The following is a 24,949-nucleotide window of genomic DNA, read 5'->3' on the forward strand; positions in this document are numbered from 1 at the left end:
TGAGAAATCTTCTAATGACAGTAATGGATCGATAAATTAAAACGCAGTTTTACTCTCTTTAATTATCTTAGACGGTATGCAAGCATATATCTTGCCGTGTCTTGTTAACACAGCCCCTGTGATGTTGATAGTACTTGGCAGTGAGGGAACGAATATCCGGATCGGGCGGCTGGCGCAATGGTAGCGCGTTGCTCTCCTACTAAACAGGGAGCATCAAGCAAAGGTTGCAAGTTCGAGTCTTGCGTCGCTCGCTTCATTTTTGCCTTCTGGCCCCTCGATAGGAACATTTTCTTTCTTTTTAAATATTTCTTTTGTATATGCACCCAGAACCATTATATGAGAAATATAGACACACACGTACACACACACGTAATAGTAACGGGTACAGGCCACTAGGTACTTTAAACATTGTTCTCCGATGGAGACAACACTTCATCCTCGTAACCAGTCTTTGCAAGATCCAGCACCAATCCCGCAGCAATATCTCTTCCAGGTCTCTCGCGCGCCTTTCGTCCCAACTCCCGCGCCTTCTCTCTTCTCGCCACGGCCTCCTCGCGGTCGCTCACTACCCTGAGAAATGCCTCGGTGAGTCCCTCGGCAGTCCACTCGGGGGCCGTCTTCTTGCATCCCCAGACACCAATGCCGTAGTATTCGGAGTATGTGGCAAAATCGTAGAGATCTACCCACAATGGGAGGATAACGTGAGGAACACCGGCGCTAAAGAAAGGCTGTCAGTAGAGTAGCCATAATCACCAAGAGTAGTACATACCTCAGAGCTTCGTGATAGGAATTTGAACCGCCGTGATGGACTGAAGCAATAACATCACCGCCTTCCAAGAGCGCCGCGGGATCAATAGTCAGCCAGTTAACTATCCTAACTCGACCCTCATCGATGAATGGCTGCAACGGCTTCATGAAATCGTCACTATAGGTATGCAACTTCTTGAATTTCCACAGGAACTGGATATCCACCTGGGCAGCGATGTTGGCCATGGCTTCAGCCATAGCCCTAGCCCTCTCCTGGTCATAAACGAATATGCTTCCCAAGTTGATTAAAACAGTCGGCTTCCTTTTAGCCCACGCGGTCAATTCGGGATCCTGCTCCTCCGCTGGCTCCAGCGACAACGCGATGGGGCCGACAGCAGTGACGTTCGCCGGAATGTAATCGAGCGGAACGGCGGCTTCCAGCATGGCCTGGCAGATCCACGGCCGGTCTACGCGATGCGAATGGATAAAGTCGAGAGGATTCTTGATGCCGTTCTTTCGTAGGAATGCTCGAGATTCTGAGGCGCCGGGAACGGTGAGGATGTGGTAGACAAGTCGAACAACCGACATGGCGTTGGCAGGGATCTGGCTCCATGGCAGCGGATAGTCGTAGCCAGATGCGACCCTAGGATGCGATTTGTTCAGTGGAGGGTAGCTCCCGCAGGGGATCATGGCAAAGGTTTGAGAAACTTACGCGGGATATTTCCACAACGCTTTGCCCCATTTCTGATCGAGGAGGAAGAGTTCTAGGGTATTCGGCGACACGACAGTATACATGCGATTCTGGTCCTGCGTCGCTTCCATGGCTGGACGAAACATCGGATCAAGAACCACAAGAGCAGGGTCAATTTCCTCGATCAACTCGACGCTGCGGCGATAGATTGCCAGATGATCCTCGTCCGTCCAAGGCGCGAAAATCCAGCGGAAACTGCTGCTAAAGTGCTTATTCCCTTCGAGACCGGGTGGAGTGATCATGTTATCCACCGTCATGATGTCCCTGGCATTTAGAGCATCTAGATAATCCGTGCTGGGGAGCAGGTGAAAGCTGATGGGCTCCACGTCGGGGTTTCTCTCGCGGGCGGCTTGCTCAATCCTCTGGATTCTGGACCTCATCTTCTCGAACGTGCCGAAGTGGATGGAGACATCCGAGTCCTTTTCAGCCATGGCAAAGGCCGTTGCGAGGTGGACGTTCGAGTACCCATGATTGGAGTTCACCAGAAACAAGACGGTGTTGTTTTTTCCTTGGACATGCGGGGCGAAGAAGTTCGAGTCGTGAGAGAGGAGAAACGGGATGGCAACAGCAGCTATTAATCCCACGGCAGCCAACGCTGTTATTGGGGAGCGGATAGGCAACGACATGATGGGATCGTGGGTATGTCGAAAGGAGACCTCCTCCGGGCAGATCAAACTGAATGCATCTGGGATGAGGCGAGGCGATCCTGATAAGGACTCGATGGAGCTTTTTGGCGAGCTTAGCTCGGGCTCAAGCTCGAGGACTCATTCCGTGGGCGGCCATAATAACCCATGTTGGAGGTTGCTTTGCAGTGGGAGCTGAAAAAACGACGGGTGCCACAGGGAAGGATCATGCATCGTGTTATGCCCAATAAGGTATGGCTAACAGGGGTCAAATCCTGCGAGGTGTCATCGTCAGTCTTACACAGTGTTCAACGTCAGACTTGGCATGCAAGCCACAATCCGTGGTTGGTCTCTGATATCCGATCCTCGGAGCCTAGGATTGGGAGGACAAGAATTACAGACATGAATGGAACTATTAAACATCCACTTTGTATGAGTTAAGATGAAGAGAGGTGAGAGATACCCAGTCGAGATCGTGAACAGGAGAAATGTTTCTCTTCAACACCGAACCTTGCAGGGTTCGGGCGACCCTACACATGCATGTAAGCCGAGATTGGCAGTGTGTCAGCTTATTCTCATAGGGATGTACGAAGCAATCTCCACCAAGTCGCCCTCTTTTCCATCTGGCAGAAAGAAGCGGTCAGGCCACGAGCTAGCGACCAGTGCTTGAGATCCTTTCTATAGGTCTATCATGCCATGGGTCAGCCCGAACAGCTCGGCAGTTCCCGTCAATACTTCGTATGTTTGAAGGGCGTTTCGGAGTCTATCTACGATCTTCAGATGAGGCTTTTTCTTTTCTAACACCTAATATAACTTTACGCCTCCCTCGGAAATAGGACAACCGAAGGTGCATTTTGATTAATCGCTGGGGGGACATTCACCATACGAGGTATTTTACGGAATCCACCGAAAGTCCCAGGCGAACAGTGGTGTCACAGGACTCAACCATTGAGACTGCATGGAGGGAGCGCATCCTCCCCAACGCCATTCATGGGTTCGATACGTGGATGATCAAAGAAAAGTTCTGTAAATTAAGAGTTTATAACCCCATGAGTATAATAACTCTATGAGAGTGTGTCTAAGAGAATATCTATGAAAGAATGGAAATGCAGTTGTGGCAGGAACCTTGTAAACTTGTCGAATGAAGTGTAGCCCCGGTTGAATAATATCTAGTATCGCGTCTCATTTTTATTTGAGCCCCTTGCCCTTCTTCTTCGGGACGCGAACCAGCCAATAAAGAATCACAGCAGCCGCAATATTAAACACGGCAAACGCCCACATGAACCCAAAGTTCCTCCATCGGTGGTCGAAACTGACGTTGATGCTCGACAGGAACGTGTTCGTGTTGTCCATCTGACAGTACTGGCACTCGGTTCCGTTGCCTGCCTCGGGATTGACGAGGTAGCCGCCGACGACGGACATGTAGGGTTCCATGTACTCGGCGCAGGTCATTCCTTCGGGGGACTTGAAAGAGAGGAACTCGTTGTTGGCGCAGTGGACGGCGGTGTTGGCGAGAGATGTGCCGAGGAAGCCTTCGATCACGTAAGTGATTGGGTTCACGCGGTACATGAAGATCCAGAAGCCGGGAAGGTCGTTAGGACCGGCAAGGACACTGTGAAAACCGATTAGCGCACGATTCCTAGGTAAAGGTGGCCGGATATTTGACTTACCCGCAGAATGTGAACATCATAATGACGAAGAGGTTCACAATGGCACCAGCAATCTCGACGCTCCCGATGGCCGCAATAGCCATATCGGCGAAGGTGCTTGTAAAGACGAAGAACACCCAGACCTGCATAAACATGGTAATTCCACGAGAATCAACGGCGTCCGTCGCGTACGCGTTACGATAGAGACCAATGGGGAAGTACCAGCACACGAAGCAGAACACAGACATGAGAGAATTCCAGGCAATCTCGACCAAGACGTTGGCGATAAGGAAAGATTGCCACGAGTAGGCTTTTGACGGACGCTCTCGCGCCTCGTAGAGCGTTCGCTGGGTGACGAAGAGGGGCATGATTTGCTGGACGATTTGGGCGAAGGTGAAGAGGAAGATGAAAATGCCGAACATTTGGTTTTGTAGGCCGCGCTGTGTGTTTTCGGCGTTGAGGAAGGATAATCCGACGAAGAGAGCCTGGGGCACTGTTAGTAGGTGAAATTTGAAGAGTGGACCATGCAAAGGTTAGTTTCAACTTACACTGCCGAACGACAAAAGACCCTTGGAGTAGATGTATGTCGGGCTTCGCCAGTACTGCTGGAACACACGCTTGGTTACTTCAAAGAGCTGAGTAGTGAACGGAGCAGCAAACTGCCTGTAGGCAGATGGATCCTTGTCGACATCCTGGGGCTCCGGAGCACCCTCTCCACGCGCAAGACGAGCCAGTTCATTCTGAATTCCGCGATACTCCGGACTGTTCCGCCACGCGGCAGGCCAATCGATATCGGTGTGCGCACCGGGAGCTGCACCGATAACCTCGAGCATGTACTCGGCTGGGTTGGCGCCAGGTGGACAAGGTGGACCACCGTTGCGAACAAAGTAATCGATCATGATGTTGGCATTTTTTCCAATTTCACCAAAGTAGACAGTCTTGCCACCGCTAGCCAGGAGAAGGAGACGGTCGAATCGCTGGAAGAGCATAGCAGAAGGTTGGTGGATCGTGCACAAGATTGCTTGACCGCTCTTGGTCAACTTCTCCATCAAATTGCAGATTGACCACGACGTTTGGCTGTCAAGCCCAGAGGTAGGTTCATCAAGGAATAGCAGAAGCTGGGGCCTTGCCGCCAGCTCGACGCCGATCGTGAGCCTCTTCCTCTGCTCAACGTTGAGACCTTCTCCCGGGACGCCGATGATGGCATCCGAGTATTCTTCCATGTCCAAGAGATTGATGACGGTATCGACGTATGCGAGCTTTTCGGCCTGTGTGTAGCGTGACGGCTGGCGGAGGAGGGCGCTGAAGTTGAGGGCTTCCCGGACGGTGGACGTGTGAAGGTGGAGATCCTGCTGCTGAACGTATCCGGTTTTCCGTTGGAAGGATTGGTCGCGTTGTTTGCCATTTACCAGCATTTCTCCTGTGATTACGCCCATGGTGACGCGGCTGGCGAGGACATCGAGGAGAGTTGTTTTGCCGGCTCCAGATACGCCCTGTCGATGAAGGTGTTAATAGTCTGGATCAGCACATCGGGAGACAAGTGCTTGGGATTCCAATAAACTTACCATTAGAGCAGTCAATGTTCCCGGCTTCACCCATCCGTCCACATTATCAAGGAGTCTCCTCGGCTCTCCCTTAATCTTGATGTCATAACACACGTCTTTCCAGTGGAAAACAGAAACCTGTGTATCCATGTTCGACGGAGCATCAGAGTCCTCGGCCTCTCTTCGTACGACCTTATTACCACCAGGGCCTGTCTCGACATCACCCGTTGACTGCTTCGTCTGCTTCTTCATACCCCTGCGAGTAAACAAGAGGACTTCGCCGCGAGATCGCTCCGAGGCAATATATTCTGTGGCGACAAGATGAAGAATCATGTACAATACGGCAAAAGCAACAACGACGCCAAAATTCCTCCAGCGATGCACATTCACGAATCCGTACGCGCTCTTGAGATAGTCGCTTCCGAAAACAAAAGGCTGGCCCGGTACGGATCCCGTGGTAGCACAAACCCGCTGGTCGGCCGCAACCGAGTCGTACCCCGGCCCCGAAGGCACGTAAGTCGTGCAGGGAAACGAGCGGCCAGTGAATTCATTGAGGAAGAGACTCTCCAAGCCGTAGTACACGGGGTTAATCCAGCGGAACCACCCGATCCACTTTTCCATGTAGTCCGGCGGGATGGCGAAGCCGGTATACGTCACGATGGCGAGAAGGAAGATGGACGCCGGCGCGAGGGCTTGGTCGATGGACTTTGTGATGGAGGCGATGAAGCGGAACAGCATGGACATAGACATAGTGACGGTGAAGGAGATGAGGAGGAAGAAGAAGTACGGACCCGCCTCGCGTCGAAGATGCCCCATGAAGTACATGGTCGTATTGAGGAAGATTGTGTTGAGGATCTTGTAGGGAAGGTCAACGACCATGGAAGAGAGGGCTTCGGCGCTTGGGTGGTAGAAGGCGTAGCGGGAGTGCTTTTCAACAATCTTTCTCTTGGCGTAGAGGGACAGGATCTCGAGGACGCTGGAAAACGCGTTCATGAGAACGACGTAAAAGATGAGAACGCCGCGCCTGAAAAATGTCGATGTGTTGGCCGGCAAGTTGTAAAACACGCTGCTAACGATGAGGGCCTCGAAAAAGTTGCTGAAGAGCATGACAATGGGAATACTCGGGTCGGTCTTGAGCATGACGGCGCTGCGCCAGAGCGTGAGGCCCATCTGCTCCATGTACGAAAGCGTGAACGGCGATTTAGCCCGCTGGGACTTGGACTGGTCGGCCTTGCGCGACTCGAGGAACATTTGGTAGTGCTCGCCACCAAAAGGATGGCGCTCAAAGTAGTCTTCCACCTCAGCCATGAGCTGGTTTCGGTGCTTGCTAGCCTTCCAGGCGTCGGCGAATTCGTCGGCGCTACGCGGGGCTTTTCCCTCCCATCCGGGGCGAACAATGCGCTCGTGGGCGCTGGTCATGGAAGTTAGGAAGTCGGCGGTGGTTTGCTGTTCGGGACAGATGAACCCGAGACCTTCGAAGTAGGACTTGGCTTCGCCAGTTTTGCCAAAGAAGATCTGTCTTCCATCGTAAAGAACAATGACTTTGTCAAAGATCTGAATGCAGTTAGTAGGTTGAACAGTTTTTTTTTTTTTTTTTTTTTTTTTTTTTTTTTTCGTTTCCCCTCCCTTTGCCCCTAATACTCACATCATATGCATCTTGCGACGCCTGATAAATGGCAACACAAGACGTGCTCCCCATGATATCCGCCTGCGTCCTCAGCGTCCGACAAAATTCCAGCGCGTTCGCACTATCCAAACCCCTCGTACTGTTATCCCAGCATTGAAGGGGGGAATAGCTCAGCGCCGCCTCTGCAATAGTAACACGCTTCCTCTCGCCTCCGCTGACGCCGCGAATAAAGTCGTCACCGACACGGGTATTCTTGGTATGCGAGATGCCAAACATGGCCATCGTCACGTCTCGGAGATGCTCGGCGTATTCCTTCCGCGAAACGCCCTCGGGGATGTTCTTCGGGCAGCGGGCGCGGGCGGCAAAGTACAGCGTATCACCGACGGTCAAATGGGGGAAATGGTGATCAACCTCGGCGGTGTAGATGGCCTCGCCGCGGAAAGCCGTTCTCATCTCGTTGGGGTGCACGCCCTGGTAGTTGACGACGGCGTCCTTGGAGACGTGGAACCCGTGGGTGTCTCCTGCAATGGTCTTCAGGAAAGTCGAGCAGCCGGAACCGGGAGGACCCAGCACGGCGAGCATTTCACCCGCGCGGACGATACCCTCGAGGTCGTGCAGGATATCGATGCGCTGCTCCTTTGCACCGCTGATCTTCTTGAGCGCAGAAACGCCCTTGAGGAAGACATTCCCGACGCTCTTCTGGAAGGACGTAGAGGTGCCAAATCCGTACGCGCTGAGTCCCTTGAAAGCCACGCCGGTCGTTCTAGGCGGGCTCCCTTCGGAAGTATCAACCCGAAGAGCGTAGAATGCCTTGGCCCATTGGCGCGCGTCGAACTTGGGGCTGCTGGGGTCGAGGGGTCCTTCGATGGGGAGCGGGAAGAGGGAACCGGGCGCAGCGTTGGATTGGGTCGTCGTCAGTCTCCGGGCAAGCTCGTGGACCTCCTCGTTCATGCGCTCCTCCTCGTCGGCCATTGGGTCCGTGGTTGAGCGTCGAGCGTGCCAGTCCTTCTCGACGACGGTGGTTGTGGATTCGGCGGCGGAGCGCGCCGTTGGCGGGTGGGTTTTCTCCGGCGCGAGAGACTGCGCGGGGTCCTCCCCCTCGCCTTTCGCGTTGGAAGCCATGATGGCGCAGGAAGACAAAAGGTGTGTTTGTTAGGGAATGACACTATTAAACTGGCACGCACAACCAGGCCGACCCTGGGTTGTCCGAAGAAGAGAGAATCAAAAGAAGTGTGATCAATGATTACATGAAGAACAAAAAAAGAGCTGAATGCAAAAAAAAGAAAAAAAAAAAAAAAAAGGAACGAAATTAGACTTATATGTTTTCTCGGACCTTGCATCGTCTCGGCGCGGGCTTCCGCCATTTATTTTATTTTTTGTTTCTACATTTTTAATCAATCTCTTGGCCTTCGTAACGAGCTGAGAAAACCCCGTTCCCTGACCACTGTCGACTGCAGACGGAGACCCGCCCACAGCCCGTCGATGCACACATTCCTTCCGAACGTGGAGTCGCGGACTTTGCCAAGACCGCTCGAATCCTTTTATTGTTGCCTAGTTCCCAAAACGCGCAAGGGAAGGACCCGGTTTCCACTTTTTGGTTCCGGTGTGCGCGTCATTCTTACTCACGCCGCTCTCCGCGGGCCCCGAATTAGTTTACTTTTGTCCTGCAACGCGGGCTGTTTTTCCCGTTTTTGGCTACCGTTTCTGCAAATAACATTTAGAGTACCACGGCCCACCTACCTGCGAATCTGGGGGACAGACCCGAGATGGGATCTAGTTTATTCAGGTGCAATTGAGAAGAAGTATGCTGCACTACACACACACACTAACCAGAATGGATCACGTCAGATATCCGCTGGTTTGTGGAGGTCAAAGAGGTATCAAGCACTATTCACGGTCACGGTGGTGCTGTGTTTTCGTCGCGGTTATGGCTAAGCGTTGTGAGCTGTCAACCATCAGCTCGTTAACTTTTCCGAAAAGGGACAAGTGCGGGTGAGCGGTGATCAACATTTAGTGCACGAACGGACTCTTGGGGAGAAGTGAACTTGGATGAAAAGACAGTCAAGTCATGAATCAATTGTCTCATTGTTCAATTTCTCCAATTTCCTAATGCATGTCATAACAACATCAATGGCATTTCCCTTCAGACGCCCATTTTTGTGAGGCTTCAAGCATCGACTTGTCTGTTCTCTCTGTGCTTTGCGACTGCTTAATGCTTAAGCCGACTTCAAGCCCCAGGTCTCCTTAATGAGGCTAGCGGCCTTCTCACCAATTCCGAACGCTGGAATCTGAGTGTGACCACCGTTCAAAGTCGGCATGACGCTGCAGTCGGCAACCCTGAGGCCCTTGACGCCCTTGGCGAAGAGCTTCTCGTTGACGACGGCATTAGGATCAGATTCCTTGCCCATGGCACAAGTGCCCGCCGCATGGTAGCCTTTTTGGTGTGGTAGAGTTAGCATGGTTATGGTTACGTTGCAGGAAGAGAACGTTGAAGCTAGTCTAGCCCCCGTCAGGAATCCCTTCTTTCCGCTCCAAGCCCCGCACACATCCCCACAACTTAAAAAAGACACACAAAACGAAATAACAGTGCATAAAAAAGTAAAAGAAAAAAAATAAAGTAAAATTCGATGCACTCACAAGTAGTCGCGTTATCCCTCACGTAGGGGATCCAGTCCTCCCTGGAGCTGTAGGTATGATGCGTCAAATCAGACGGCCACGAACCCTTGACGATATCCTTGGTCCCGGCGCCCTGCGTGACAATCTCGTTGCCGAACCGGCAAGCCTCGGCCAAAACCTCGACATCGAGCGGGTCGGCAAGGTAATTGCAGTCTACAATGGGACCATCCGCGGGGTTCGCGCTGCGGAGAGTAACAGTGCCTCGCGACTTGGGCGCGAACAGCTCAGCAATGATACTGAAAGCGTGCTGGCCATCTCCGGGGAACTTGTCGAACTGCTTCGGCCCGCCGTAGCACTCGGTGGAGAAGAACTCAATGTTGGGCTGCTTCGGCGTCAGGCCCATGGGGTCGCGACCGGGCTCGCGCGGGGCGGCGTTCCAGACGGCGGAATCGGCGAGGCGGTCATCGAGACGCGCAAAGGCGAAGATGCCGAAAGGGAAGGTGGAGAGGAAGCCGGTCTTTTCATTTTTCCATTGCTCGTAGGTCTTTTCGAGGGCGTTGCCGTGGTAGACGAGGTAGTCATTCGTGAGACCGGGTTTCTCGGTTTCGTAGAAGATGAAGACAATCTAGTTTTGTGACGAGTCAGTTTTTTAACACGAACATGGTTGGGCGCCACAAGGTGGGGAAAATAAAAGGCAGGGGGGAGGGAGGGAGGGGGCGGGAAGGATCCTTCAATAAAAATTCGCTCAACGCACCAAATGATCCATCAGATTCTTTCCGACGCCGGGGAGATCGACGAGGGTGGTGATGCCATGCTTCTCCAACTCGTCCTTGGCACCAATGCCAGAGCGGTTGAGGATGTTGGGGCTGCAGTACGAACCGCCACTGACGATGACCTCCTTCCGGGCCTTGATCTCGACGACGGTGCCGTCTGCCTTGACGGCCCTGACGCCCGTGGCCTTGAGCTCGCCGTCGGCGTCCTTTTCGATAATGACCTTGTCGACGTGCGTCTCGACGAGGAGATCGATGTTCTTCTTCTCGTTCTCCCTCGTGATGAAGTCGGCGCCGGTGGTTCGGAGGCCCTTGTAAACTGATCGCGGGACGTGTCCGCAGCCGTGAGGGTTGTTTCCGTGCGTGAACATGTCATGGTCGAGGGGGAGACCCTTGGAGACCATGGACTCCATCAGGAGATTCGAGATGGGGGCGAGATCGTGGGGCTCGACGTGGAGGTGGCCATCGTAGCCGTGCTCCTCCTTGGTCTCGTTGAACCAAGGCTTGGTGTGGAAGGTTTCGGCCTAGATGAAAATCGCAAAAGAAAATTCTAGCGAATGCCCTCGGAGATGTAGATGGACAGAGAGAGAGACAAGGAAAGAAAGTCGACATTTGGCCGAAAAGAAAATAATAATAATAACAACCTTGAAAATAATCATGAAAATAGAAATAGAAATAGAAACAAAAGCGGATTGGCATCAATTACCTTGGCCATGTACTTGAAGAACTCATCGCCGCTCCATCCGTCAAGACCCCAGTCGTCGTAATCCTGTCGGGACCCGCGAATGCACAACGTGCCGTTGCATCCAGAGCAGCCACCGAGGAATTTTCCTCGGCTCAACTTGACTTGGCGATCATTGACGGCAGGGCGCTTCTCGGAGATGATATTCCAGTCGGTTTCGCTGTCGAAGTTCTTGGACCAGCTATAAATTGGGGAAACCAGGGAATTATTATCGATGATTGACAATCAAAAACATCGGCCGCGATCTACACAATCTACACACGAGATTGTTTGTTACTTACCCTCCGGTCATATGGACATTCTCCAGGTTCTCATTGTGCTGGCCAGCCTCGATGACCAACACACTGACGTTGGGATCCTCTGCAAGTCGGCCCGCGACCACACAGCCGGACGTGCCGCCTCTGCGAAACAAAAAGCAAACATCAAGGGCTTCGGTTAGAGAATGTTTCTTCATGCAGTGGTATCCTGGGGGCGTTTTTTTCTCGGAGCTTTCATTCAAAGCTTCAAAAGTCTGGTTCTGGTCGCCGATCACTTACCCACATACGATAAAATCGTAGATCTTTTCCGATTGCTCACTCGAGGCCATGGCGTTTTTTTCTCGTCTTAATTGGCAAGTTCGGACAATAAGGACGAAGGTAATAAGAACAATAATGCTGAAAGGAGAATAGAGAAAACGGTAGAAGCAAGTTAGCGTCAGGGAGCTGAGTACCAACGTGCCAGGCAGTACCCTGAACAGTGACGGTGACAGTGACACTACGAAGTCGTAGACAACATGGGCATTTTATATACAAGCCATTTGCCATGCTTTCTCCATCTTTCTCCATCATGATGCCTCGCACCTCCTCTTTTTCTCATGCGGGAAATTGGGACCTTGGCGGCTCGCAAATCGGCAATGCAGTCGTCACCGCCAGATTAAGATCTGCATTGCGTTCGGGTATCGGGAATAAAACCGTAGCAATGAGAGGAGCGTCTCATACGACATTGAAGCAGGTCGAAGCAAAGATGAAGCACAGTAGAAGCAGGTTGAAGCAGGAGAAGTGACAAAATAGAAGCCTGGGCCCTGGCGAGGCTACTTCGTCCACCCTTGCAGTGCGACTCGATGCTACTGCGACGTGCTCGTAACGCCGATTCGATCCTTGTTGGAGTAAGCCTTGCAGGGGGGAAAAGCCAAGGAGCAGGGGAGGTGCAGGGAGCATGCAGGGAGGAGCATGAAGGTGGAGGAGGTTGCAGGGAGGTTGCAGGGTAGCTGCGGGGTGGAGACAGGTGAGTAGGTGCGGATGCAGGTTGCATGAGTGTCACTGGGGAGTCCAGCTGGCGGGCGGCCATGTTGCAAGAGGTTGCAGGTGTCCAGTTACTAAATAAGGAAATTCAGCTGTCAATCCATAACGTGACAAGACGATTCGAGTCTATTGGCGCTCGCCGGTGGAATCATGACCCAAGATGGAAGCATCGACGGGGCGATGTCTGTTCTTTTTTCCGCTCTATTTCCTGTGGCTTCCTCTAATTTGATTGGATTTTTTCTTCAAACATACGACGCAGGATCTAGCCAAGATCATTTTCTTCTAGTGGCTTTTAAGTTGGGGGTCCGTTAACACGTTCTCGGATCATGAAATGTTGGTTCCCCCCCTTTAGCCCCCTCCTAAGTCTTCTTCCTCCCCCTCTCACTCTCCAAGCGTTACCCTCCCCTTCCCTCGGGCAGCTCGTGCAGCGGAGTTATCAATTTGCTGCATATGCCGAGGTCTTACGACCACTCACAGCCCGGCCTGATTATTCGAATCAACTTCGTAAGAACTAAGATAGCGCAATCGATCGTCGACAGGGGTCCTCGTATGGAGCGGATCCGAACAGCCCTTGTTCGGTGGGCTCATAAACTAACGTCGTAAACTTGCTTCGAGCGGCCTTTCTCTGCACGGGTGATGCCTGCTAGCGGGTCCCAGCAACTCTCGACTGGCAAAGGATCCGGGGCAAGGGCGAGAAAAAAAAAAAGGGGGCTAAGGTGGAGGCTAGGACGAAACAAGAACACGCCAAATTTTGAAATGAATTTTAGTTTGAATTAGAAAGGAATTAGTGGCGAAAAGGCGTTGGTCTTTGCGTGCCTGGTCTAACCCAGTCTAAATGCACCCAAGTGCTCTAAGATCGACGTCTTGGAATGTCATCGTCGTGCGAATAAGACTAGCCACTACCCCGGCATGATAAGCCCACAGTCTTAAAATCCATTGATCCTTTGTTTTTTGCTTCTGTTTTTCTCGGTCAGCACGACACTCCACATGTGTGCTGTTTGTGTTTGTTCTTGTTCTGCTTATTCGCAAACGTTGACTGAGCTCTCCGTCTTCAATTGTGCTGTGCTGTTCTTCCGCTCCTCCCGGTGTGTCATTCCACTCTCACAATTGGGAGAGAGTGTGTGAGACAGTAGAATCGGACAAGTCGGACAGAAAAGATCAAGAACGCCTTGAAAGATGACGGCGACGCCGTTCCAGACCGAGGCCTGGACCGAGTACGGTCTCGGCTGCCTCATCTTATTCCTCCGTTATTTTGCTCGATGGAAAGCCGTGGGATTCAAGGGGTGGCAGGGTGACGATTACTTTGCCGTCCTGGCTCTGGTATTCTGGACTGTAAGTCGACGATTTTATGATTCCGATTTTGCTCGTCGGAGCGGAGAAGTGGGACGTGTAACTGAGCGATATTCTTCGGTTCCTTGCAGCTGGAACTGTTGATGTTGGAACTTATTGGTAGGGATTTTTTTTTTTTTTTTTCTTTCCCAGAGTGCGCCGCGATACTCTCTCCCGGAAGGCTTGTTTTGCTTATTTTTTCTTTTTCTCACTCCTTGCAGGACAAAACGGAACCAACATCGGTATAACAGACGAGATCGGGGCTACGTTGAGCGAAGAACAGATTGCCAAACTGGTGTTTGGATCGAAGTGCTTGATGGCTGGATGGAATTTCTACGTCACTCTGATTTGGTGCCTGAAGGGCTGCATGCTCTGCTACTACAACCGTATCACGTACGCTTGCCTTCACCCTTCACCTTTGAGTTCCAGTCCACGAATCGGCATGAGCCACTTGGCGTTCCAATTCTAACATTTCGCAATTGACTTCTACTAGTCTCGGTCTAAAACAGCAAAAAGTTGTCAAATGGACAGGACTGGCAACCGTGTTGGCCTACATCGCCGTGATCGGCGTTATCTGGGCTCACTGCACACCCGTCCAAAAGAACTGGCAGGTCGTGCCATATCCCGGAGGTGCGTGTGTTTCGTTTCTTTTCAGGATATTTCCGATCCCCAGCAAATTATCCCTTGTCCCTCGGCCGATGGCGCTAATCTCCACACAGACCGATGCACTCTTGGCGTGGCCAATTATTTGTCCCTTGTCGTCCTGAACATCTCGTAAGTCGAACCAGACGTCATTGAATCCTAAACTTTTATGCCTGTCTTTTCCAGGGCAACCTTGCAAGATGGCAGATCATGTTGACAAACGATTAATCATATTAAAAACAACAGGACCGATCTTGTCATCGTCATGATCCCAGTGCCATTGCTCTGGAAGGTGAAGCTCAGTATTAAGCGGAAGCTGATCATCGGCCTCCTCCTTTGCTCGGGTGTCTTCATCATGATTGCTACTCTTCTCCGTTGCATCTTGTCGCTCAGGGACATTCAGGGTATCAACATTAGTACCATCTGGGCCATTCGAGAGACGGTAAGTACAGGGATCTCTGTCCTGCTTGCTTTTTTTTCTGCACCCTCAATCCTTCCGTTCCCTCCCTTGTTCCCCCCGCAATCCCACCCCACGCCACCTCACGCCACCACACCCCATTTCCATGCTTTCGAATTTTCTTCCTTTTTCCGCGGCGCACTCACACGCCACGTCTGAATCTAGTTCGTCGGTATCATCGCCGTCAACGCCGCCAGCATCAAGCCCCTCTTCTCCAAGTCCCGCTGGCTCAGCTCGAGCAACAAGGACAGCAGCCGGAAGACCAGCGGCCGCCTCGACAAGTACGGCTACTCTCTGTCCCGGATCGGCAACTCGGGCGTTCGTCCGACCTTGTCGACCAAACGCCACCACGACATTACCGATCTCGGCGACAACACCAGCGAGGAGCACATCGTCAAGGCAGCCAACTCGGAGTACGGGAAGGTGGTCATGCACGACATCCGCGCCGGCAGCACGAACAGTGATCATAGCGCGCACCAGGAGGGTATAATAGTGACGAAGACGTACGAAGTCAGCCAGTATAAGTCTACGCTGGATGTTTAAGATTTCGTCAATGCAGTTTGAAGTCACGATGTAGATCCGGCAGGTGCCAGGAATGAATGGTCCATGCCGTACTGAATATATTGTTTGTATTAGATTAGATGTCGTCTGCCTGGGCGGGAATCCAGCGCTCCCCTAATAATATACCGAAAATTTTTACCAAACAAATTTAGCTTTTAAAGTTACGACGAAAAAACACAAATTAAAAAAAAAGGTTCTATTCTTGCAATAAGCTTTGGTTTCATTGAGCTCTTTACTACCCTTTACCCGGCCTGGGCACTATAGTGGTGTGACACGGCAGAGACACCTGGGACGTAAACTTTAATCTTAGATTGGGTATCTCGTTGGGCGAGCTAATCTACTGCTCTCGGACAAATCCGAGCAATAGCTCGCCCCCTTTCTGACTCGTCTAAGCAGCTTCCATACAGATCTAGTAAAACTGCAAAGAGTAGTCGAAGAACCGGTCCGACGATCTTAATAAACCACAGTCACCGGATCGTGATGAGATGCGTAGTCTTGTGATCCCGTGATCTCATCAAGAACACGTGCTGAAGTACTCAGTATTTCACCTGGGTATTTCCGGGTACGAGAGGAACGAGCATAAATGATCACGTGATTGTTCTAGACCGGTCCAGACCGCCGCCCCTTGCACGAGGTACGAAATACTTGTGGCATGATATTGGGAAGGAATCGGGGCAAAGCTGAAACGGAACCTGCAAACCGTACAATTTCAACACGAAGGAATGTGGCTCACTGTCTTCGCTTCTCATCTGTCTGTTCAGAAACAAGCAGAACGACAGGTTCAGCCCTACAACCAAATAAACTAAGACAATGTGGCCCATCTTTGAATCTGGAGCTCCAACGTCGTGTTCTTGGCTGCCGTTTAAATTGCACAGACGAGCCGGGCTATCGAACCGAACCACGGTCGGTGTCAGTGAGTGCCGACCGTTATTGGGGTACCTAGTCCGAAAACGGCAGGTCGACAAGGACAACTTGGACGGTCTCCCCGTTTAGCTCTTGGGACGGAATCTGCAAGAACCGTCTCAGGAACGCTCAGGGCACCACACCGTCTAATCAAATCGAGCGCTTCGCTGCCCGCGGAGTCCGCGTAACTGGAAGTTGACAAACTGCAACTGTAGCATTTCGAATCTCTTCAAAAGGAGCGCGGTGGGACGGACTGAGGAATCTCCGTCAACTACCGCACTCCCTCCCTGATGTCGCCCGAGCATACTCGCAATCGGCGATAGGCAACAATACTCAGCCCTACGATAAAATCGGACGATTTACCTCCGCAGTTTCCTCCTGGCCTCCGTCGTCCATTTCTTAGTCCCGGTTGGAATTTTTAATTTCCATAGGGCTGGCCTGGCCATGGACGAATCCAACAACCTTAACCCTATCGCTGTGAGTGACGGACTTTCAAAGTCCATTGTCCGCACTCCGCACTTGGCAACTTCGTGGACCCGCCTAACTGACACGGAAGCCTCGTCTTTCATTTTAACACGCAGTGCAAACGATGCAAGGAACGCAAGGTGAGTTAGCAGAAAAAAATTAATAATGTGATCGGTGTGCGCGGGTCACGGGAACGCATCGCTAAACGGTCGGCGACCGCTTCATAGATCCGATGCAATCGTATCCTGCCTCAGTGCGAAAGATGCAAAGCGAGAGGTATCCACTGCGTCTATCCCCAAAGAGTGAAACGGGCCCAGAAACCCCCACCGGGGCCGAGGTAAGTTAACACCGATCACGATTCGGGACATCGCAACGGAGGAGGAAATATTCCGCTCCGCTCCTCATCGCCGATTAGGACCGACCATCGGCTATTAACGCTTCTCTTAGCACGGCGACTGCCGGCGATAACTCCGCCTTATCGGCCATCCTTGAACGTCTACAGCGTGTAGAAGAATCCATCACACATGCGCGGGCAGTGTCGGACATCAGCACTCCTTCCTACACCATAAATGTCGAGTCCCCAAGCCAGACAAGTCAGAGTCATGGAGCTATTAGTAGTAGCATCTCCTCTGCGCCATCGGCGATCTTCACGGGAACGACACCTTCGCCGCGACTACACCTGGAGCCTTCTGCGCCGACCGCGCTAGATGCGACTGCCATTCTCAGCGATGCCGTGGCCCAGGTGGAAAGGGTGAGGGCAAAGAGTCTCACGACAGCCACTATTACTGAAGATGTGGCGATAACTCCGGAAATGTCCAAACTCTGGATCAAAAGTGAGGAGCAGCTTCGGAAGACGACTGTTGGCATCTAATATTGGCTAACCATTGCCTGCGATTTTCTCTCGTGCTCTCATGTAGATTATTTCAGCCGAGAACCCGAAGACACTTTTTCGAGTTTCCTCCCCAGGAAACTGCTCGAGATGATGCCCGACCTCGTGGGCATGCCGCACGTCGACATCGACGCGTCCATTTGGGTCATCTATTACTGCATTCTCTACCAAGGGTGCTGGTTCCCTCCGAAGAATACGCCGCCGCCGGACTATCAGAGCCATCAAAGGAGACTCTACATTTGCTGTCTTCGGTCGCTGCCCGTCTGGAGGAAGCAGGCGACCGGGACTATAACAGACTTTTTGGCGGCATTGTTTATTGTAAGCCATTGGCTTTCTCTCGTCTCTTATATCACGCGCCATCTTTCTTTCTTTCTTTCCTGTTCACGCGGTTCTGTTCAGTTAACATGTTTCCTAGGCCAGGGCATCAGTTGAATATTTCGATCACGATCTCTTCTGGCAAACCTTCAAGGACGCCTGTCGGTATGCCCAGGGGCTCAACCTCCACAACCTCGACAGCAACGCCATGTCCTCGAGCGTACGAAGCGTCGTCGCCAGCTGGGACAGGAAAAGCCTGTGGATGCTCATCCAGATCGACCTCTTCTTCCGCCTTCTATGCGACACGCCCCCCGTGCTGACGGCGAACCTCGACAACTGGCGCGTGAACCTGCCGACGATATCCGCCGAAGAGAGCGAGACTGGTCCGAGGGCCGTGACGACGTCGTGCTTCATCGTGGGGTCACGGGTCACCTTGATCTTGGCGCAGTTCTTCCAGCTGCTTGAGGCGCCGACGAGGAACGACGAGACGCTGTTCGACGAGGCTTTGGCCCTGTGCGATGAAATTGAGAAGGTGTTTGATGAGTGGCAGTTTGTAAGTGTACAGCCCCGTCAAGTCCTACAGTCTCAGATGAAACCTAGAAAGGGGCCAATAAAAAAAAAGAAAGAAAAGAAAGGGAGTGGAAAAAGTGTCCGGAAAATAAAGGGGGAAAGGCCGAGAATGATGCTGACACCAAGAAAATAGCACGACTGGTTCAGAACCTGCTCCGAAGACATCAACCTCGTCTGGGCGGTAGGAGATGTGTTGCAAACGGGCTACGTCTCCATCATCTTCATCATGCGCAAGATTGCCGCGCTCCGTTCCGGATCACCTACGCCAATCACCTGCGACGACGACATTCCGGACCACCCCATCGTCCTCCGAGCGGCGCGGCAGGGCCTCGAAATCTGCGACGTCGTCCTGCGGGACCACCCCTACGCGTCGATGATTTCGTTCTTGTTCGGTGCTGGCCAGGCTCTCATTTCCTGTGGATGCTTGTTCAAGACCATCTTGAGGGCCAGTAGGCCCGGGGACTATGCCGATGATATTGTGTTGCTAGAGAGGGTTGCTAAAGCGCTGGAGAGGGTTTCAAAGGAGCAGACGGATTTTGCTCCGTTGGCGCAGGCGATGGCTGATTTGTGCAAGGAGGTGCAGGTGAGAGTTGATGCTCAGGTATAATAATATTGAACCGTTCGATGGGTGTTGAAGAAATGATGATTTAGTGCTGCGTGTACCATCGATTGGATCCCGTTCAACATTCAGCGGGATCGGGCATCAATGAAAGACATGGTGTCTTGCGTTGGGCATGGTGAAGACCCCCTATTCCAGTGCCCCCTGTCACTCAATCATCGTTTGATGTTGAATGGGATATTGATGATTTTTTTGATGACATCCATTGTGCCATCGTAAGAGAACAACAAAAAGGGAGCCGCGCCACAGCTTGGCATCCGTTGGTGTGCTACAACCAGAGCCTTGTTTATGACAGACACCTGTTGCTCATTGTCTTCATATCCTCGCCGTGTCATCAGATGGTTCGGAGAAACGTGACTTTGTGCGCTTGGAAAAAAAGAGTAAGTCTGCCCAGCGAGAAAGGGTATAGTCCCGGGAGGGATGGAAGGCTATAACCGAGATGCCGGTTAGAGATTGGAGGCCAAACACCACAAACTTCAATCCCCCACGCGTTCGAGGCCACTGAGTTTGGGGGGCAGCCTTGGGCCGGGGGGGGTTTCCTCCGGCGCAACCCGGTCTTATCAAGAGTCACACTTGGGGGCATGATCATCGAGTGATCAACGAGTTAGCGTCGTTGGGCATGGAAATTTCGTCATCAGCCACGTTTCCCTAGGGAGGGGGAAGGAGGGAAGAGGGTGGCATGGGCTTCCAATCTCCGTCGGAGGTTTGAACACGGCGCTAGTAAGTCACAGATGTGCGGTTCTCTCGAGTTGCACTTTTTCCTTTTTTTCCCCCTCTTCGTTGCAGTGGACTTTGTTCGCGGAATGTTCGGCACAGGGGACTTACAAAACCCATTGCGGCTTTCATGCTGCTGGGGCCGGGCTCGGCCGGTGGATCGGCATCATTAATGCTAAGCCAATCCATCATCTCTCTTGAAAGTTGACACCTCGCATTGGGCACCCGCTGGTTCTGGATCCCTCTCGCGGAACCTAAACGCTGGGTGATGCATGGACATGCACTAACCCCAACCGAGTAATCTTTGTGATGCTCCGGTCTTTCACGGACACAGTTCGGTGGCCCCTCGAAGAATCCGATGGACCTGATACAAGGTCATGGACTCATAGGGTTGCAGCTGCATGACAGAAAAAGGCTAGGGCTATTCCCGAAGAAGCAAAGTCTGCCGCACTAGTTACCGAGGTAACCACGCTTCAAATAAAAGCTTGGCTCCACAACCCTGGCAGCTTTTGCTGAGAGGTTCTGGATCAAAGTTTGACTTTGCCACGCTAAGGAACGCCGACTTTTCGCCGCCACGCCCTGTTGGAGGGGCCAAGAAATTTTCTGAAAAGAAAGAAAGGAAGGAAGGGAAAAATTGGTTCGTCATAGAGGGTTCGTGGCGGGCCGTCTCGAGCAGCCACCGTCGCATCAACCCTACAGCCGCACCTGTTTCACCGCATCTTGATCGATACAGCTCGTCCTTTTCCCCCCTCAAGTCCCAGAGAGATACTCGATATTCTTTTTTTTTGTCCACTTTTCTTTTTCATGCTTTTCATGCACCTTCGTTGTTGACAAGAGTCACCAACACGAAGAGTCTAGAATCTAGAAGCACGCACAAGATCCCGAGATATCCCCATCCCAAGCAGAAAAACCGACACAGAACACTCCGTCCCCACTAATATGGGCCTAAAAGAGATGGTTGTATTACCAGAAGCGGACATTATACCTTATCGAAGACATTCCATTGGCCCAACGGCCCTCCCGCTGTGTACGTATCCCAAGATCCCGGGGCCAGACCGGCGGCATGGAAGCCCCTAGATATGGGTCTCCTCAAGGTTCAAAGTGGGACACCGAAAAGGCCGGCTTTGGTGCCTGACAGGAGCTTCGGAGTCTGGAATTCATTTCTTTTTTTCAAATTTTGTCATATTTGCGGGCCTTCCGAGAGAAATCTACAATGTGGGTACAAAGGTTTTATGAAAGATAAATAGGAGAGATATCCTCCCGTATATTGTTCCAGGGGGGCGTGATGATGGTTCCCTTGTTCCTCTTGATAAGCAGTGTATCAACAAGTTCCCCTTGTAAAGGCGACGATCCCTGAGCCCGAATGCCCTCACTCATAGATACGCCCCCTCTAATATAAAAAGAGAGCAACGACAACAACAAACATTCTTTCCACCACAATGGATCCTCCAGCAGCCACTGCCTCCTCTACCACCCTCCCCACCCTGGTGCCGTCCCCTCGAGGCTCGCGCACTAGGTTAGGGGAGGACGACGCGAGCGAGACCGAAGAAGTCCAGTTCGCGCCCATCATCAGCCACGACAATGTCTCCAGGCAAAATACCAGGCGCTCCCGGTCGCTGAGCCTGCACCGCATAAGGCGGACGACCACGACCGAGTCGAGGAAGGAAGCCCGCGATGCCGATCTCGATGTCAACCTGCCCTACCGTACCCTCACGACGGAGGCGAACATGGACGAGTACCGGGTCGAGAGTAGGACCGGTGAGATTCCCGGGCCGCCTAAGCCCGGTGTGGGGAAGGGTAACTACCGACTCGTCACATTCGAGCCCGGCGACCCTGGGAACCCGAAGAACTGGACTAAGACTAGGAAATGGTACTGCACCCTGATCGTCGCGTTTACGTGCTTCGTCGTCGCGTTCGAGTCCAGTGTTATCACGGCGGATATCATTGGTGTCGCGAGAGAGTTTGATGCTAGCTATGAATTGACATTGGCCAGCATTTCTCTGTTCGTCATGGGATTCGGTATTGGTATGTGGTCTGAACTCTATGCTTTGAATTTCATATCCCCCTTTTGATATCTCTTCTTGTCTAACAGATGATGCACAGGTCCCATGATATTCGCTCCTCTATCTGAGATTTACGGTAGACGAATCATCTAGTGAGTACTCCCGATCTATATATCCCCCTGATATTACCTATCTTTCTACCATTTACCCATGGATACCCGTGTATACTCAAGTATACCTATCCACACACATCCGTTAAGACATATCTTGCTAACCAGTTCTCAGCGCCTCGACCTTGGCACTTGCCGTCATCTTCATCATTCCCTGTGCGGTTTCCCAGAACATCGAAACGCTGCTTGTGTGCAGAGCCATTGACGGCATCGCCTTTTCGGCACCCATGACCCTCGTCGGTGGCACCCTTGCCGATCTCTGGAAGAACGAGGAGCGCGGTGTTCCCATGGCCGTCTTCTCCGCCGCTCCCTTCATCGGTCCTGCAATCGGTCCCCTTGCCGGTGGTTTCCTCTCCGATGCTGCCGGCTGGCGATGGCTCTATTGGCTCCAGCTGATCCTCGCCGGGATCGCCTGGATCCTCATCACCTTCACTATCCCCGAGACCTATGCCCCCACCATTCTCTCCAGCCGTGCCAAGAAGCTCCGGAAGGAGACTGGAAACGACGACTTTGTCACTGAGCAGGATCTCGACCTCCGCCCCTTGAGCGAGCGTCTTGTCATCTTCTTGATCCGACCGTTCCAGCTGCTGTTTGGCGAGCTCATTGTCTTTCTCATCAGCCTCTACATGTCTGTTCTGTACGGTCTTCTCTACATGTTCTTCGTTGCCTACCCCATTGTCTTCATGAAGGGCAAGGGATGGTCTTCGGGAATGACGGGTCTCATGTTTATCCCTATCGCTGTCGGAGTAAGTTAATACCCTATATGAAATATCTAGTTGTATGTCTTCGAACACTTTCGCTAACTCTTAAATCTTCAGACCGTTTCCTCCGCCGCTTGCTCTCCCTGGGTCAACAAGCACTACCTAAAGATGGTCGCCAAGCACGACGGCAACCCCCCCGCCGAAGTCCGTCTCATCCCCATGATGCTCAGCTGCTGGTTCATCCCCATCGGCTTGTTCATCTTCGCCTGGACGTCCTATCCCTGGCTCATCTGGGTCGGCCCCTGTCTCGGCGGTTTCCCCGTGGGCTTCGGTTTCATTTTCCTCTACAACGCCGCCAACAACTACCTCGTCGACTGCTACCAGCACCAAGCCGCTTCGGCCCTGGCCGCCAAGACTTGTATCCGATCCTTCTGGGGTGCCGCCGTCGTCCTGTTCACGGAGCAGATGTACGACAGGCTCGGCGATCAGTGGGCCTCTAGCTTGTTGGGCTTCATTAGTCTCGCGTGCTGCGGTATTCCCTTCTTGTTCTGGAGGTACGGCGCTAGGATTCGAGCTAGGAGCAAGTACGCCTATGCTGGGGATGATGAGGTGGCGGGACCCTCGGATGAGGAGAAGGGTACGGCACACTAAACACTACAGTTGGGGCGGCATTACTACTACTAAGATACCACGTTATTATCATCTCTTAGGGGGGTCGGCTATCGGGGGCATGATGGCGCTAGAGTTGTTTCCTTTCCTAACCCTGGGCCGTTGGATCATAAAAAGGAGGGGATAGATTTTCCTATGTAACCCGGCGAATGGGCGGCTTCATTTGCATTTCAACATAGACTTATAGATAATTGCATTAGCTAATATTAGAAAGCATCCTCGGATTCCATTCAAATCAATTCAAATCAACATTTCAAAATCATGCAGGCAGAGCACCATCTGACCTCCTTCAACTGTGACCTTGACCCTCCAAGTCTGGATTGTTCGTGATACTCAGATGAGGATTGGTCGGCGCGCCCCTCCACCACAAACCGATTATCACTAATTGTAGCGTTGCATTAATAATTGGTTGGTTCGTGAAGTGCGGAGTCGAACTCTATCTTGAGCTATGACTGCAGATCATGCTTGATGCGGTCACCATCGGGGAGTCTTGCACTATTCACGCCACCCATTACACCGAGTGTCGATGCGGCAGAGGATAGAAGCACAGCAATGTAGATACTTTTGACGGGAGTCATGGGGGGAACATATAATCCGTACTCCCTTTCGTGTCTGAAAAAGTTCATGATCGACTGTGCACCATCATTTTACTGAATGAAAAAAAAATACTCATCAAAATCTGAACAAACACACATCAATTGATCTCACAATGACACGAGCATCGGAGAAGGCAAAGGCCAAGCTTGCAGAGGTCCTAAATGACCCTGGGAGGACTGACTCCAGTGGTGAGCACTCTCAAGAACTATTTGCCTTGTGTATGCAAGCGATACCTGGCTAATATTTCTGCTTCTTTCTAGGCATGACGAACAAAATCATCACGGGAAGGCATCCTTCTGTCGGCGGTAGCGAGATAACAAACCGAGTCGATCGCCGGCTCAGCACTAGCAGCGGAAGCTCTGAGACGAAGCCTCTGAGGAGGATGTCCTGGTTCTCAACTCCCGCGTACTAAATTGCTACCAATGTTGATATTCGAGTATAGAAGAGACACGACTCTGAAGCGTTTGATGGGAACACTAACACAGAGGGAGATTGCTGCCGGAGAGCATTGTATTGCGTTGTCTGCGACGTTTCGAATAATTTGGTTGTTGGAGTTTTTGTTTGTAAATAATAGGTTGATATGAACATGACCATTGGAATTTCTGTCCTGCCGCCCCCATGATGTTGCCCAACTCCTGGCCGTGTGTTCAGTCATAAGGATGAAACTCGTGTCGCGTCTCTTCCGAAGCCATATGTACACAGCATTCAACTACCACCTTTTACTGTACCTAGGCCATGGTAGCTAGGCTGGTATCTTACCGCAGAATGTGTCTTATATCTTCTTATTCATCAGCGAATAATATGTTTCTAGGGACTTTATTGTCTTCGGTCATTCTGATGAATGAAAGCGCATCGTTCATATCACGAAAGACATTTCTATTGGAATAACCTGTTCTTGATTGGGGAAGAGGGAATTCCTGGAACTGGGAACAAGTTAGCGTTTCGGTAGAGGTTCGGTTGAAGTTGGCCAGGAAACCAGCCAATCAGGGCTATTTC

At 51.9% G+C, this 24,949-nt stretch overlaps 6 protein-coding genes across 6 annotated transcripts; 3 read left to right on the forward strand and 3 right to left on the reverse strand.

Moving 5' to 3' along the window:
• Positions 1–401: 401 nt before the first annotated feature.
• SAPIO_CDS4623 (Uncharacterized protein) lies at positions 402–2,124 on the reverse strand (the record flags this gene model as incomplete). Its single annotated transcript, XM_016787127.1, has 3 exons — positions 402–717; positions 770–1,390; positions 1,460–2,124. The coding sequence occupies 3 exons, from the start codon at positions 2,122–2,124 to the stop codon at positions 402–404; spliced, it is 1,602 nt and encodes a 533-aa protein (XP_016643236.1).
• A 1,185-nt stretch (positions 2,125–3,309) lies between these two features.
• On the reverse strand, positions 3,310–8,063 carry SAPIO_CDS4624 (Multidrug resistance protein CDR2; the record flags this gene model as incomplete). The annotated part of the gene is made up of 5 exons (XM_016787128.1): positions 3,310–3,733; positions 3,792–4,255; positions 4,319–5,263; positions 5,336–6,868; positions 6,960–8,063. The coding sequence occupies 5 exons, from the start codon at positions 8,061–8,063 to the stop codon at positions 3,310–3,312; spliced, it is 4,470 nt and encodes a 1,489-aa protein (XP_016643237.1).
• Positions 8,064–9,157: 1,094 nt separating this feature from the next.
• SAPIO_CDS4625 (uncharacterized protein) lies at positions 9,158–11,655 on the reverse strand (the record flags this gene model as incomplete). Its single annotated transcript, XM_016787129.1, has 6 exons — positions 9,158–9,375; positions 9,579–10,182; positions 10,312–10,851; positions 11,034–11,250; positions 11,351–11,470; positions 11,606–11,655. 6 exons carry the CDS (start codon positions 11,653–11,655, stop codon positions 9,158–9,160), a joined length of 1,749 nt encoding a protein of 582 aa, XP_016643238.1.
• Positions 11,656–13,525: 1,870 nt separating this feature from the next.
• Positions 13,526–15,320, forward strand: SAPIO_CDS4626 (uncharacterized protein; the record flags this gene model as incomplete). The annotated part of the gene is made up of 7 exons (XM_016787130.1): positions 13,526–13,681; positions 13,771–13,798; positions 13,930–14,071; positions 14,172–14,308; positions 14,398–14,452; positions 14,567–14,762; positions 14,943–15,320. 7 exons carry the CDS (start codon positions 13,526–13,528, stop codon positions 15,318–15,320), a joined length of 1,092 nt encoding a protein of 363 aa, XP_016643239.1.
• Positions 15,321–16,685: 1,365 nt separating this feature from the next.
• Positions 16,686–19,087, forward strand: SAPIO_CDS4627 (uncharacterized protein; the record flags this gene model as incomplete). Its single annotated transcript, XM_016787131.1, has 6 exons — positions 16,686–16,718; positions 16,823–16,846; positions 17,122–17,539; positions 17,624–17,913; positions 18,011–18,463; positions 18,614–19,087. 6 exons carry the CDS (start codon positions 16,686–16,688, stop codon positions 19,085–19,087), a joined length of 1,692 nt encoding a protein of 563 aa, XP_016643240.1.
• Positions 19,088–21,252: 2,165 nt separating this feature from the next.
• On the forward strand, positions 21,253–23,338 carry SAPIO_CDS4628 (uncharacterized protein; the record flags this gene model as incomplete). Its single annotated transcript, XM_016787132.1, has 4 exons — positions 21,253–21,838; positions 21,917–21,968; positions 22,102–22,732; positions 22,805–23,338. 4 exons carry the CDS (start codon positions 21,253–21,255, stop codon positions 23,336–23,338), a joined length of 1,803 nt encoding a protein of 600 aa, XP_016643241.1.
• Positions 23,339–24,949: the final 1,611 nt, after the last annotated feature.

Source organism: Scedosporium apiospermum, assembly GCF_000732125.1.
Source record: "Scedosporium apiospermum strain IHEM 14462 chromosome Unknown SEQ_SAPIO_0093, whole genome shotgun sequence".
NCBI classification, from domain to species: domain Eukaryota; kingdom Fungi; phylum Ascomycota; class Sordariomycetes; order Microascales; family Microascaceae; genus Scedosporium; species Scedosporium apiospermum.